Source organism: Ailuropoda melanoleuca, chromosome 1 (genome assembly GCF_002007445.2).
Source record: "Ailuropoda melanoleuca isolate Jingjing chromosome 1, ASM200744v2, whole genome shotgun sequence".
NCBI classification, from domain to species: Eukaryota; Metazoa; Chordata; class Mammalia; order Carnivora; family Ursidae; genus Ailuropoda; species Ailuropoda melanoleuca.
The window spans coordinates 169,591,934-169,605,380 of NC_048218.1; the positions used below are offsets into that span (position 1 = coordinate 169,591,934).

A 13,447-nucleotide genomic window follows, 5' to 3' on the forward strand; every position below is an offset into this window, starting at 1 on the left:
TATACTAGAAATCTCATAACTAGACTGAAAGTTGCTCTACAGCAAAGGTGCCATATAGAAGAGAGCTTTTTAACCCTGGTAGTACACAGGTATCATCTGGGGAGCTAGAAAAGAAAATACCAATACCCAGAACTACCCTAGAGATTGTGATTCAGTTGGTATACCAGCCCTACCTGGGCAGTTGACCGTGATAAGTCTGGCTTACCATACCAACCACGTGGATGAACTTACCCAAATGAGGCTGTTCAAAGGCTGGGACTTCTAGGACACAAAAGTCCAAGGAGAGAACCTGCGCAATGGAAGTAAGGTCTTTTTCTTTGATAGCCTGAAAATGATGCCTCTTAGCACTGAGGCCCAGTAAAAATCCACGGGCCTGATAATTTCTGCTGATATTCCTCCTTAGGGGGAGTGAGAGAAGTCCTGGCCTTCTCTACCCATACCTGTCCTATTTCCCACTCACACTGTTGCCCCAGAGTTCTTAGCTTTTGATTCTCATCTGGGAGGGTTTTCTTAGCATCGCCATATAAGAGCACCAGTTTAGAAATGTGGCCAGCTGAGATATGCCGCAGTCGATATTGTCACTCTGGTATTTTCTAGAATTAGGTCTGTATTTTTGTGTTAAGCCATGGAATAAAATGTGATGCTTTGATATGTATCTAGACTAGTAAATGTGCATCTAGTAAGGAAATCTTTAGAGAATAATTAATTTATGCACAAGGTGGTATACAGATACTAGATAAGATAATCCCGTTGCGACATCTATGCATGAAAAGAAAATGAACACGTATTTTGTGATGTAATTATTCCCCAAGCGCTGCACAGATTTTTCCTTTGCTTTCGATAGAACATTTTTAATAGCTTTATTGAGATATAATTCATATACCACACAATTTACTCATTTAAAGAGTTCAGTTCAGTGATTTTTACTATATTTGCAGAGTTGTGGAGCCATCCCCACATTTTAATTTTAGAACATTTTTGTTCCCCCAAAAGTAACCTCATGCTCCCTTCCCTCTTCCTTCACCCCTCCCTTGTTCCCATCTCTCAGCAACTGCTAATCTATTTTCCCTTTCTATGGATTTGCCTATTCTGGACATTTCATATAAATGGAATCATACAACATGTGGTTCTTTGTGACTGGCTTCTACCCTTTAGCAGAGTGTTTTTAAGGTTTACCTAGGTTGTAGCATGTGCCAGTACTTCATTTCTTTTGATTACTGAATACTATTTCATTGTAAGAATAGACCGTATTTTGTTTAACCGTTCATCATTTGATGGACATTTGGGTTGTTTCTACTTCTGGCTATTCTGAAAAAATGCTGCTATGAAATTTGTGTACAAGTTTTTGCATGGACATATGTTTTCATTTCTCTTGGCATGGAATTGTGAGGTCATATGGTAAATTTATGTTTAATTTTTTAAGAAACTGTCAAACTGTTTTCTTGCGAGGCTATACCATTTTACATTCCCTTCAGCAATGTATGAGGCGTCTTTCCTCACATTCTTGCTAACACCGATTTTTGTCTGTTCTTTTGATTATAGCATTTTGGTAGATGTGTAGTAGTATCTCATTGTGGTTTTAATTTGTATTTCGTAGTGATTAAAGATATTGAGCATTTTTTCATGTGCTTGTTTGACCATTTCTGTATCTTCTTTGGAGAAAAGTCTGTTTAAGCCCTTTGTCCAGTTTCTTTTCTTTTCTTTTTTTTTAATTATGTTAGTCACCATACAGTACATCATTAGTTTTTGATGTAGTGTCCCATGACTTTTTCCAGTTTCTAACTGGGTAGAAAGTACCACTTACCTACTTATCAGTTAATCTACTATTTATGTTACATGTTATGTTTTGCTACTACTCATTTTTTCTCAGATAATGCTCCGTAATTATTTGCTAGTGATTTTTTACATACGTGTGCTACCTTATCAATTTGGATAAAATGTAATTTTCTGTTAATAACAATTTCTGTTTCCTTAGGTCACATTGCAGAATCGACTGGTGTTGCAAAAAGCCAAATTATCAGTCTATGTGCAACCACCTTTAATATTGACCTGTGATCAGTTCACTTTTGAATTTATGGGTAAGTGTTCTGTTTTGGCTTAAAGTCTATCATGATGTGAGGTTTTACACAAGCAGGGGGAGTGGGAGAGGAAGAAGCAGGCTCATAGCAGAGGAGCCTGATGTGGGGCTCGATCCCGCAACGCTGGGATCACGCCCTGAGCCGAAGGCAGACGCTTAACCGCTGTGCCACCCAGGCACCCCTAGGTTTTCTTTTAACTAAAAAAAAAAAAATTTTTTTTTTTTTTTTTTTTTTTTTGGTTAGTGTGTTTATTTCATGGCTACATTTCTTGTTTGAATAGTGAGCCTGGTATCTTTTCTAAAATCAATGATTGTGTTGTTTTGCTTATATTTTCCCTCCAAACATCAAACATGAATGATACTTTTTTTAAAAAATAGCAACATTCAGTGAATGGTCATTGAGTTGAAGTAATTATAGTTTTTCAAGTGCTTTCCTTAACTAGATGGGCCTGTAATTGTAGTTAAATACTATAATTTGGAAGACTTTCTTTATTGGTGTTTCTCTAGTGAGCTGTTTATTGAATCAGTTATGTTTGAATAAAGAATATTGGCTTTGGAGTCTGGCCTGAATTTGAATCCTGGCTCTGACACTTGATGCGTAACCTTCAGCAAGCTACTTTAGTAATTACTTGGAACCTCAATTTCTTTTAATGTGCAGAAAGGGGATAATGATAGCTGTCTTGCAGGGCTGTTTTGAGGATTTAATTAGAAAATGAATCTAGGTAAGATATCTGTAATAGTGCCTAAAGTAGTAGACAGGCCATAAATGGCAACTCTTAGTAAGATTTCTTTGCACAGAATCTCCTACCATTTACATCCAAGTTGTCATTAGTCCTATCAAAATGATTTCTGATTTATCTTTCTAGTCTTTTTCTTTCTTTGTTTCCTGCTGCTGTTCAGCTGGTCATTCTTTATCTGATTCATGAAGTCAAGAACATATTTCTCTCTTTTGCCTTTGTATTACCAACCCTTAACTTAAGTGTGCCTGGCAGATAGGGGGAGTTCAGTAAAATATTAATTGAAACACTGAATGATGGTTGAATGGTTGAAGTAACCTTGTAGGTGATGCCCAAACATTGGATTCTCACTTTATTTTATAATTTTTTTCACAATACTTCCAATTTTCTTTCTAAAACACGTTCTGAACAATGTATTTTTCCAGTTAACAACCTCTTAAGACTGCCTAACATAGGTTGGAGGTCAAATACATGAATAAAGAAGGCTATGTACAATCTGCAAAGTTGTTACAGTTATAGTTACATCCATATACAGTCCCCCCTTCCATTTTCCTCTGCAGTCTGTATTCTAGCCGTGATAAAGTGTACTAATCCCCGTTCCCAAATTCTCTTGCCTTTTTGTGTACATTTTCTCTGATCATGCTGCCTATTCATCTGACTAAAGAGAAGCAGTGATGTAGAATATGGGCACCCTTGTTCTGGAGTCAGTTCCCAGTTTTATATTAGTTATATGACCTTGGGCAAGCTTCTTAATCTCTCCGTAGCCCGTTTTTTCCTCATTCATAAAAATTGGGGACAATAACAGTACACACCTTACTGGGTTATTGTGAGGATTAAGTAAATTAATCCATGTAAAGTGCTTATGATACTAGCTGGCATGTAGTGTATGCATAATTTTAACTGTCGTTAGTGATAATTGTCCAAAATTTTGTAACTTAATATTACTTTTACGTTGCTTATAGCACCAGAGATGAGTAGAACAGTAGCTTTTTCTGTTTATCTGAAAGGGAGTTACACACCGCCTGAATTGGAAGGAAATGCTGTTGTTTCTTATACCAGACCATCAGGTAAATACACAGTTGTTCATAGATTAATAAGCCTAATTACTCCTTTTAAATTATTGAAGTTATGAGTTAAATGTTTAAGTGTTTAGATTGAAAACACATTGTAAAATATTACTAAATGGAAAAATAATTCTTTCCTAGTGTTAAATAAAATTGTATGTCCAAATTTCTTGAATTATTAGAGGTAAGTCTGTTTAGCTGATTTCTACATATAATGTTTGAATCTGTCTTTAATAGCAAATATATTTTTATTCACACTGAAAGAATGGTATTAGACCTCACTTATTTGAACAAAGAAGAAAAGCCTAGTCTGAATTAGTGAAAAAGACTATTATAGATTGCTCTAATATAAAGCAGTATTCAGAGTTTCAGACACTGTTTTAATGACTAAATAAAACTCTTTAGTATCATACGTGTTAAAATATTTAAGAACAGATTTAGTAAAATTTGATGTTTTTTTCAAAGAACTCTTTTTAAATTAAAAAAGTTATCTTCAGTCCAGTTGAGATTCAGTTAGTGTAAATTTCAACTTCGTTTGGTCAAATTTTATAGTTTGTTTTTTCCCCGTGCAGTGAATTTTTCATATTAACTGTTTGAAAACCTGTTTATTGATAGAATATGAATAATTAGTGTTTTTTTCAATGTTTTAACATAGTGTAACTGATAATAGGATATTTTAGCAATGTTGCATTTGTGTTTTTTAAACATTTCTGTACAGTTTTTTTAGTTATAAAAGTTTTAGAGATGCCCTTAATTTTCTTTTTCTTTTCCATTGATGTCACAGTTTTTAAAAGTAATTATAGTTTTAATTTTGTCTAAGTGAATTTTCTGACTTATGCATTGACAACTCTATATTCTGAGATGATTTTTAACTTTAATACATGTTTTCAAAATCTGTTTCTTCTGCTTTGTAAGTTATTTTGCTTTAAGTTGTTACAAAAATTCATTATTAGCCAGAATTGACCACTTTAATAATTTATTTATATTTTCAAAATTTGGGGTTATGTAAATATTTTATGTTTAAATGACTTTGAGAAAGCTGGCTTCAGAAAGAAATACAAAACTTCCAAAAGGCATCAAAGAGTGATAGACCTTTTTAGTTGGATATTTCTGAAAAGAACATTGAAAGTTTTAATGTTATTTTAATTTTGAGTTGTAAAATAAAAAAGAAAGAAATGTTTGCCTAAAATCTCTAGCTCATTTATCATTAATTGAGTGTCTCAATAATCATAGGCACTTTTACACTTTTTATCCTTGTTACATTTTGAATATATGTTGTAGAGAATGTTGATGCCTTAATTCAACTAAGTATTTCATTTGTTTTTAGGGAAAGGGGTGACACTGGTTGAATGTGAATTTAAAATAGAGAAATGGGTTACATAGCAAGTGGACAAAATGCTTTAAAAATACATTAGAAAGTTGTAAAATCAGTCTGTGAGCTTATGGTTACACATACCATTTTTAACTATTATGCTATTTTATAGACAGAATTTAAAAGATTATAAATTATTGCTAAACCAAATAGCATAGCATTAATTAATTGAAAGTTAATTAGAAATTAAAATGTAAGAAAATCTATAAAAGTAAAAGAATACCAAGAGAAGCCAAAAATAAAAACAAAGAGACATTAGTCCGTAGTAGTATCTACTGACTGAAATGATAACATAAGCGAGAGTAACTGGAAATACTGTGTATTTGGCCTTGCACTCAAATTTTTTTCCCAACAATTCATTTGATCCTCTTAATGTTGTTTACATATTGAGTCTGGTTTGCTCTTGATCTAGATCATACTTAACAATTCTTTTTTTTTTTTTTGCCATATTTACATTGGAGTAATACACTGTCCTGGGCTTCTGAGAATGAATGTGCAAATATATTGTTAGATTTCACTTATTCATATTATACTCTTCAGTTGTGAATTGACTTATTTTTATTGGGGACATTTAAATTATGAGAGAATCTTGAAAATTTTAATTTGTATTTTTAAGCAGATGTGTATTAAATTTGTGTTGTAATTTTACCGCAAATAATTTGTTGCATTCTTTCTCCCCTATCCTTTTTTTGCATTGCCTCTGGTGGATAGATCGAAATCCTGATGGTAAGTGAAAAGATAATTTAGAATAAAATGAATTTCAGAACTGAAATTTGGTCAGTGAATTAAACTGGTATTTTACCATGAATGAGCTATTTTTACAGACTGTTATTTTAACTATAGAAACTTCTTTGGGATGATGATTCAGTGTCTTCTTGTGGCTTTGGAGAGGATCATAAATGTTTCCTGTCACAAAGACTTGTCATTCATTATTAGTTGTTTCAGAGTCATGAGAAAGAATGAAACTCCATGACTTTTTTGGAAAAAAAAATCAAAAGTGTCATTGACCACTTATATCTGTTAGTCATTGGTGATTTACTCATATGCTCTGCTATCTTATTTTACTTAAAGAAAGAATAAGGAAAAAATGGTGTTCGTCANTGTCATTGACCACTTATATCTGTTAGTCATTGGTGATTTACTCATATGCTCTGCTATCTTATTTTACTTAAAATAAAGAAAGAATAAGGAAAAAATGGTGTTCGTCGCTGAATTCTAATTGTCTTCTTTTTCTTTCTTTCTTTTTTTTTAATTGATTGAGGGCTGGGGTAAAGTGGTCAAAATGTAACTAGGGTATAGGGAAAGGATAGGCCATGTGGGGTCTTTCTGATCATGCTAGTGATTTTGATGTTTATTCTGTGACCAAAGGGCAGCCACTAAATGGTTTTTTAAGTATGTCATGAAGTGCATGGATGCGAACATGCACACACATGCTTTTGTCCTGGAAAGGACAGGAACAGACTTGTATTTTGAAAGATCACTCTGACTTCAGTGTGAAGAACTGGTTTTTGAGGAAAGCCAGATTGCCTGTCAGAAGCGCAGCTGGAGGCTGTTGCAGCGGAGTAGAGTAGAGGTGATGGAGATGGGGCAGAGACCTATTCAGGCTTCAGCTCAGTAGCAATGAGCACCTCTGTCGCACAGATCTTCATATCTGAGTACCATCTCTAGTCAGAGGGATCAGGGTTCTTAGAGAAGAGGCTGTTTCCAGGTCTAGAGAAGGGAAAATAAGAGAGCCTATCCTATATTGTTGGGTCAGAAAGCAAAGAAGTGGTCAAGAAATGATCACAGTACATCACAATGATTCAGAAGCCAGTGGAGGAGTTTCCGCTGGCTAGAAATGGGACACTTTGAGTATCAAAATCATAATGGCAGTATATTATAATATATTAAAGACAGAAGTAGAATCCGTGAGTACAGTGATAAAATAAAGGCATGTATAGAGGGAAAACTCTACAAAAGGAGGTCAGCTAATAAATGTAGAATGGGTAATAGAATTAGAGAATCATTATTTTTGCAAAACTTGTGTAATAATTAGTTCAGGCAAGATTCATCAACGGACACTAAATTCTTTGGAATAATAGAATATTCAGTCTCAAAACATTCCCTCACAGATTACTTTTTTTTATTTTGTAATAATATTTTTTATTATATTATGTTAGTCACTATATAGTACATCCCTGGTTTTTGATGTAAAGTTCCATGATTCATTAGTTGCGTATAACACCCAGTGCACCATGCAATACGTGCCCTCCTTACTACCCATCACCAGTCTATCCCATTCCCTCACCCCCTCCCCTCTGAAGCCCTCAGTTTGTTTCTCAGAGTCCATAGTCTCTCATGCTTCATTCCCCCTTCTGATTACCCCCTTTCTTTAACCCTTTGTTCTCCTACCGATCTTCCAACTTCTTATGTTCCATAGATGAGTGAAACCATATGATAATTGTCTTTCTCAGCTTGACTTATTTCACTTAGCATTATCTCCTCCAGTGCCGTCCATGTTGCAGCAAATGTTGAGAAATCATTCTTTTTGATGGCTGAGTAATATTCCATTGTATATATGGACCACATCTTCTTAATCCATTCGCCTGTTGAAGGGCATCTCAGCTCCTTCCACAGTTTAGCTATTGTGGACAATGCTGCTATGAACATTGGGGTGCATATGGCCCTTCTCTTCACTACATCTGTATCGTTGGGGTAAATACCCAGTAGTGCAATTGCTGGATCATAGGGTAGCTCAATTTTTAACTTTTTAAGGGACCTCCACAGTGTTTTCCAGAGTGGCTGTACCAACTTGCATTCCCACCAACAATGTAAGAGGGATCCCCTTTCTCCACATCCTCTCCAACATTTGTTGTTTCCTGCCTTGTCAATTTTTGCCATTCTAATGGTGTAAGGTGGTATCTCATTGTGGTTTTGATTTGAATTTCCCTGATGGCTAATGATTACTTTTTAATTATAAGGGGAAAATAATATCTCTACAGGAGTGATTTGGTAACACTACCATAACCAAGTGATCAATGTTATCATCATTAATATCAGCACAAACTGACATTATATACTTCCTGTACTGATGCATACATCTTTTGAGACATACAAATTGTTTGTTTTCTATATGTTTGTTGTCTGTTTTCTATATGTCTAAATAGATCCACTCCTCTGTCTAATCAGAGCACCATGAGCACATATTCTGTGGGCCTGTTTCTTACCTTGTTTAGAATTTGTGGGGCAGTATCATCAAGGTTCTCACCCCTTGAACTTGCCTGGGCCAGTGTTTATTGTTACCTATTTTGTTTTCTCCAAATCCTTTATTTATGACTCTGCTGCAATACCTATCATAATATGAATTTCATTAAGTATTTTCCTTAGGTTTCCCTAATAGATTTTGGACTCTTTGGGAGCAGGGTTCAAAGTCACATCTTTGAATTGTGCAATGTGAGGGCAGATGACAAGCACTTAGAGTATATCCTACTTTGATTATTTTTCTTTCTAGACACAGACTAAATGTGTTGGTTTATCTCAGTTTATTATATATTTTAAGATAAATATTAGATAACAATATTAATTAGTAATAGATAAATAAAATATTTTAAAAACAATGGCAATAATTTATTCATACAGTTTTGGTAATGCCAACAACCCTAGTTGTGTTGTATCTGGGAGGTGAAAATATATTTATAAGAGAAACATTTTAATAGGACTAAGTGTTTAGTTTAATAACATGAAATATACTTGTCAAATTAGGATTTGGGTTATTAAAAATAACTGATTATTAACAATGAATAATTTATATTTTACTTGGCAAGATTGGATCTAGCTGGTAAGATTTTATACTAACTTTTGTAATATGCCATATTATTTAAATGATTTATTTTAACTTTAAAAAAATTAGTAAAGGTATTATTGAAAGGAATTTACTCCTTTGTACTGTAAATTCAGCCCAAACCATGAGGAAAAAAATCACAATACATGGAAATTTTAGTATTTCAATACAAAGCGAATAATCTTTTCTGATATATTTTTAAATTATATTTAAGCTTTAGCGCATAGGATTGAAATATTCAGCTTCACCTTGTTGGGAAGATTAAATAATATGTTGCCACTTAGATCTTAACTTACACACAAGGCTTCAAATTTCAAAGACTGGTCCATTTTATTGGCCTGATCTGCTCAGGCTCTTTGCAGATAAGCAGTCCTGCTTTTACATGTGGAAAAAGAGAAGTAAAGGAGATTTTATGTTGTCCCATAAGAGTTAGTGTCCATTATGTCTGCATTAAAGTTACATGACATGGGCAGTGTAAAACATGACTGCAGATGGGGCACAGTACGTAGCCAGACATAACAGGAAGGGATCAAGGAAGTTCTGGCTCCCAGACACTGCTACTGCTTTGGGGTTCCTTGTTTTCAAAATGAAATGACTCTAGCAGGCCCCTGGAAAGAGTTCTGAAGGCATTATATAGATGTGTAATATATATAGTTATTCTACTCCAATATATATATGTTCTTTTTTCCTTTTTTTTCCCCCAAAGCACATTTTGGCTTTTCTCTTGACAGTGATACTGGGCTCTTGGGTGTGCCAGGTATAATTAGAATTCTCTACCTGGAGAAATTGTTCTGTCAAGAGTGGTTTTGATGTGAATTTTCTCTCTAAGTGTTAAATAATTTTGTGATTAATTGCACCAGAGTAGTTGCGACTATCCATTTCCTCTTTAGGCTAGGAAGGGAAGTGTCTGAAGGAGAGGTGATTATATTTGGTAAAAAAAAAACTGCAGAACAAAGTCAGTTCTGATGAACGAGTAGGCCAATATTTGAGTATTATAAATGACCCCCAATTTTTTTTCTTAGCATAACTAACCCAGAGAGTTATTTGAATAAGCCAGATACAGAGACTGTTTTGCCAACTACATAGAGGAAATATCACTGATGGTAGGCAAAGTTAGGACCAATTGGACTTTCAACTAATTCGAAAGCTATTCTAGTAGCAAATTTGAAGTCTTTAAATATATATAATTATTTCCTTCCTTATTATAGGTACATGCATGCATGCTTTCACACATACCTCTGTACGTCTGGCTTCAGGTTCTTAGAGGCAGTCACACCTGAAGAGTAAATTGGTAGCCAAATTTACATTTCAGGTTTTTCAAGAAGATGTAAAGCTCAGTAGAAGCCTCTGATAAGCCCCATGTCTAAATACTGGAGGTTGTATTTTAAAAGACTGGGGTTTTAATTTAATGGGAAGTAGTGTTAAATACTGGGATTGTAATTTTTCTTTTTAAAGGTATAGTTTCCTTAAACTGGGTTTTAAAGTATTTCATATTCTTCCCCCATCCCTGCAACGGTAAAACTTTTCAAGCTGCCAACATTTAAAGAATAGCCATAATCATTTTATTAAGTATGAGTGTCATCATTTTTCAAAATAATATTTTCCAAATGTCCTATGAAACAGGTTTACAGTTCTTGGAGAGAAAAGAAATTCTGGAGGGTTTCTACAAGTATCTTAGCAACTGCAGACCATTGCCCTAGTGTGTGATATTGTCATTAACTGACCTGAGTTGTGAATTGAGTTAAAATGTATTTCCCTTCTTGGGTTCAATAGTGCTTGCAAGCCATTTGTTTCAATTTCTGAAAACATATATATATGACCAGTTTCTTTAGCTCTAGGTTCTTGGAGATTTAGGGTAATAACCTTCAAATATATAGACTCAGTAACATAAGGCCAGTGTTATTGATTGTGATTATTATTATTATTATTATTTTTTACCACCAACTCAAGCAGTATCTATCTGATCCAAGTGAAGGAGAGCCACAGTTTTAGCAGTATAGTTTTAGAATGACATTTCTAGTCAAATTTTGTTTAACACTTAGCTTAGACTTTGGGTGAAAGTATATAGAAAGGAAGCTTCTTTTCATGCATGTACAGAATAGTCAAAAGATGAAGGATTTTTTTCCATTACTACATTTATTAAAAATGAAGGAAATGGAAATAGATTTTAGTTTCCTTGTTCTTTCCAGGCTGCATCTATTAATTGAGGCTGTAACTTATATATTGTAGAGGAAACATATTAGTAGGTACATTTCCATTATTTGGGGATATATGGAATATATGAAGTTGGAAAAATAATGCTTTGTAATATTTTTTACAGTGATATTGATAGTTGTGGTTTGAGCAGTAGCTTAGATCATGTTACCATAATATTTTGAGTCAAAACATTTCATCGTTGTAAAGTACAAATACACATGCCTCTAAAACCTCACAGAATGTCAGGAAATAATGCCTTGGGACTTTTCTGAAGAGACACCAGTAATAATTTGCATCTAGGATTCCAGGAGAAGTGAATTAACATCTGTTGGTTATGAGCAAAAAATGAGCTATGTAAAATTTAATGGATAATAGATTATGTTGAAGAGAATCACAAATATGCTCCACATGCTCTGAAAAAGTATTTAATTGACCTCATATATCAGTCAGCTTGCCATTGTTGATCTCGCACTATCCTCGTGAATAAGTAGTGCTGGAAAATGTACTCCCAGCTTGGATGTTGAGCAAGCCCCACAACTCCAACTGGCATTAACAGAATATATTGCTAATTCTAGGGATCCTGCTTTGGGATCATGTCCCCAGGCTTTAACTGCTTCTGCTTTTGCTATTTTTAAGCTGCTCACTGACTCCACTAAAGAAATAAAGGAATTGATGTGTGGGTACATCAAGTAGAGTAGAACATTTTAAGTTTTTCATTTCTCTACAGCCATATACTAAGATAAAGTTTTCAGTATATTACCTTTTATCTTATCCAAAGGTGGGATCCTAGAATAAAAGGAGAGAACAGTGAGGTTGTAGAATTGCTTTGCCAGATTTATAAGTAGAGAACCTAATTTGCTTTGGCGTCAATTTCATTCTCTGTAAAAATAAGAGAGGAATGATCTTAAAAACTTTTGATTTTGACATAAAACTCTTCATTGTTATTTATTTGCCTATTTTAATATGCCTGTAAATGTCCTGAAAAATTCAGTTGAATGACCCGTAATTGAATATGAAATTAAATATACTAGGGGTTTTTTTTTGCACTTTAAAATTTTTTTAATTTAAATTCAATTAACTAACGTTTAGTGTATTATTAGTTTCGGAGGTAGAGCTCAGTGATTTATCAGTCTTCTGTAGTACCCAGTGCTCATTATATCACGTGTCCTCCTTAATGTCCATCACCCAGTTACCCCATCACTCTACTCCCTCCCTTCCAGCAACCCTTAGTTTGTTTCCTATGAAAGAGTCTCTTATGCTTTGTCTCCCTTTCTGAGTAAATATACTGTTTTGTGTAGTGTTCGACTGTGATAATTTTTAAAATGTGCTATTATATTAATGGCAGACCTTATGCCTATACTCTTTTTTAGGATTTTATTTTTGTCTTGAACTTTTTGACAATAATATAAAAATATGTATTATGATAATACTTTGTAGTTTTCATTTATGGTAAGTGAAATGGGCAGGGGCAAGATTTTAAAATAAGATATATTGCTACTCAAACTATTAAATTAATTCAAAAATTTTTAGTCCAATTTTCTGTTATATCTGTGAATCTACATATCTCTCTTTTTATTTCAGGCATTCCTCGGGTTATCCAATGTAAATTTAGACTTCCCCTGAAATTAATCTGTCTACCAGGTCAGCCTTCAAAAACTGCAAGCCACAAACTAACTATTGATACCAACAAATCTCCAGTTAGTCTTCTCAGTCTCTTTCCAGGTAGGACTTTTGAAGTAACATGCCTGTAACATCAGAAATGTTAAGAATTCAGAATGGAATCCTTCATCAGCAGGTAATGATAGGGTAATTATCAGATAATTGTTAAGTCAGAATATAAAAATGCCTCAAAGATTTTTCTCTCTTGTTTGCCTGTTCAAAGGCAAATAGCTTATATCAACAAGGTAATAAGGTGTACCTTTTAAGTTTGATTAAAATTATTATAATCATTATTTTGCTTCAGTATTCAGAAATGAAAACATCAAATGTTTCTTTTTAAACTGTGGAATTTTTTGGCTTGGAATGTAAATATTTATTATTCATCTTTATTGTAGGTTTTTGGCTATGTTCCTTTTTAAAGTATATTCTGTGCCCCTAAAAAGTAATCTCATAAGTAGATGCCCTTTGTGGTTTTACTTTCTCCAGCAGCTGGAGGGGGCAATTGTTCAATTCTCTGGCTCT

The 13,447-nt window shown here is 33.9% G+C and overlaps 1 protein-coding gene across 5 annotated transcripts in view; it reads left to right on the forward strand.

Annotated features, from left to right (window-relative positions):
* BBS9 (Bardet-Biedl syndrome 9) overlaps nt 1–13,447 on the forward strand; it is a 429,330-nt gene that overhangs the window by 175,470 nt on the left and 240,413 nt on the right. For all 5 annotated transcript variants that reach the window (XM_034670282.1, XM_002921839.4, XM_034670287.1 and 2 more), the window contains 3 exons: nt 3,777–3,881; nt 5,962–5,976; nt 12,848–12,988. In XM_034670282.1, coding sequence (XP_034526173.1) covers nt 3,777–3,881; nt 5,962–5,976; nt 12,848–12,988 — 261 coding nt within the window. The remainder of the gene's footprint in view (nt 1–3,776; nt 3,882–5,961; nt 5,977–12,847; nt 12,989–13,447) is intronic.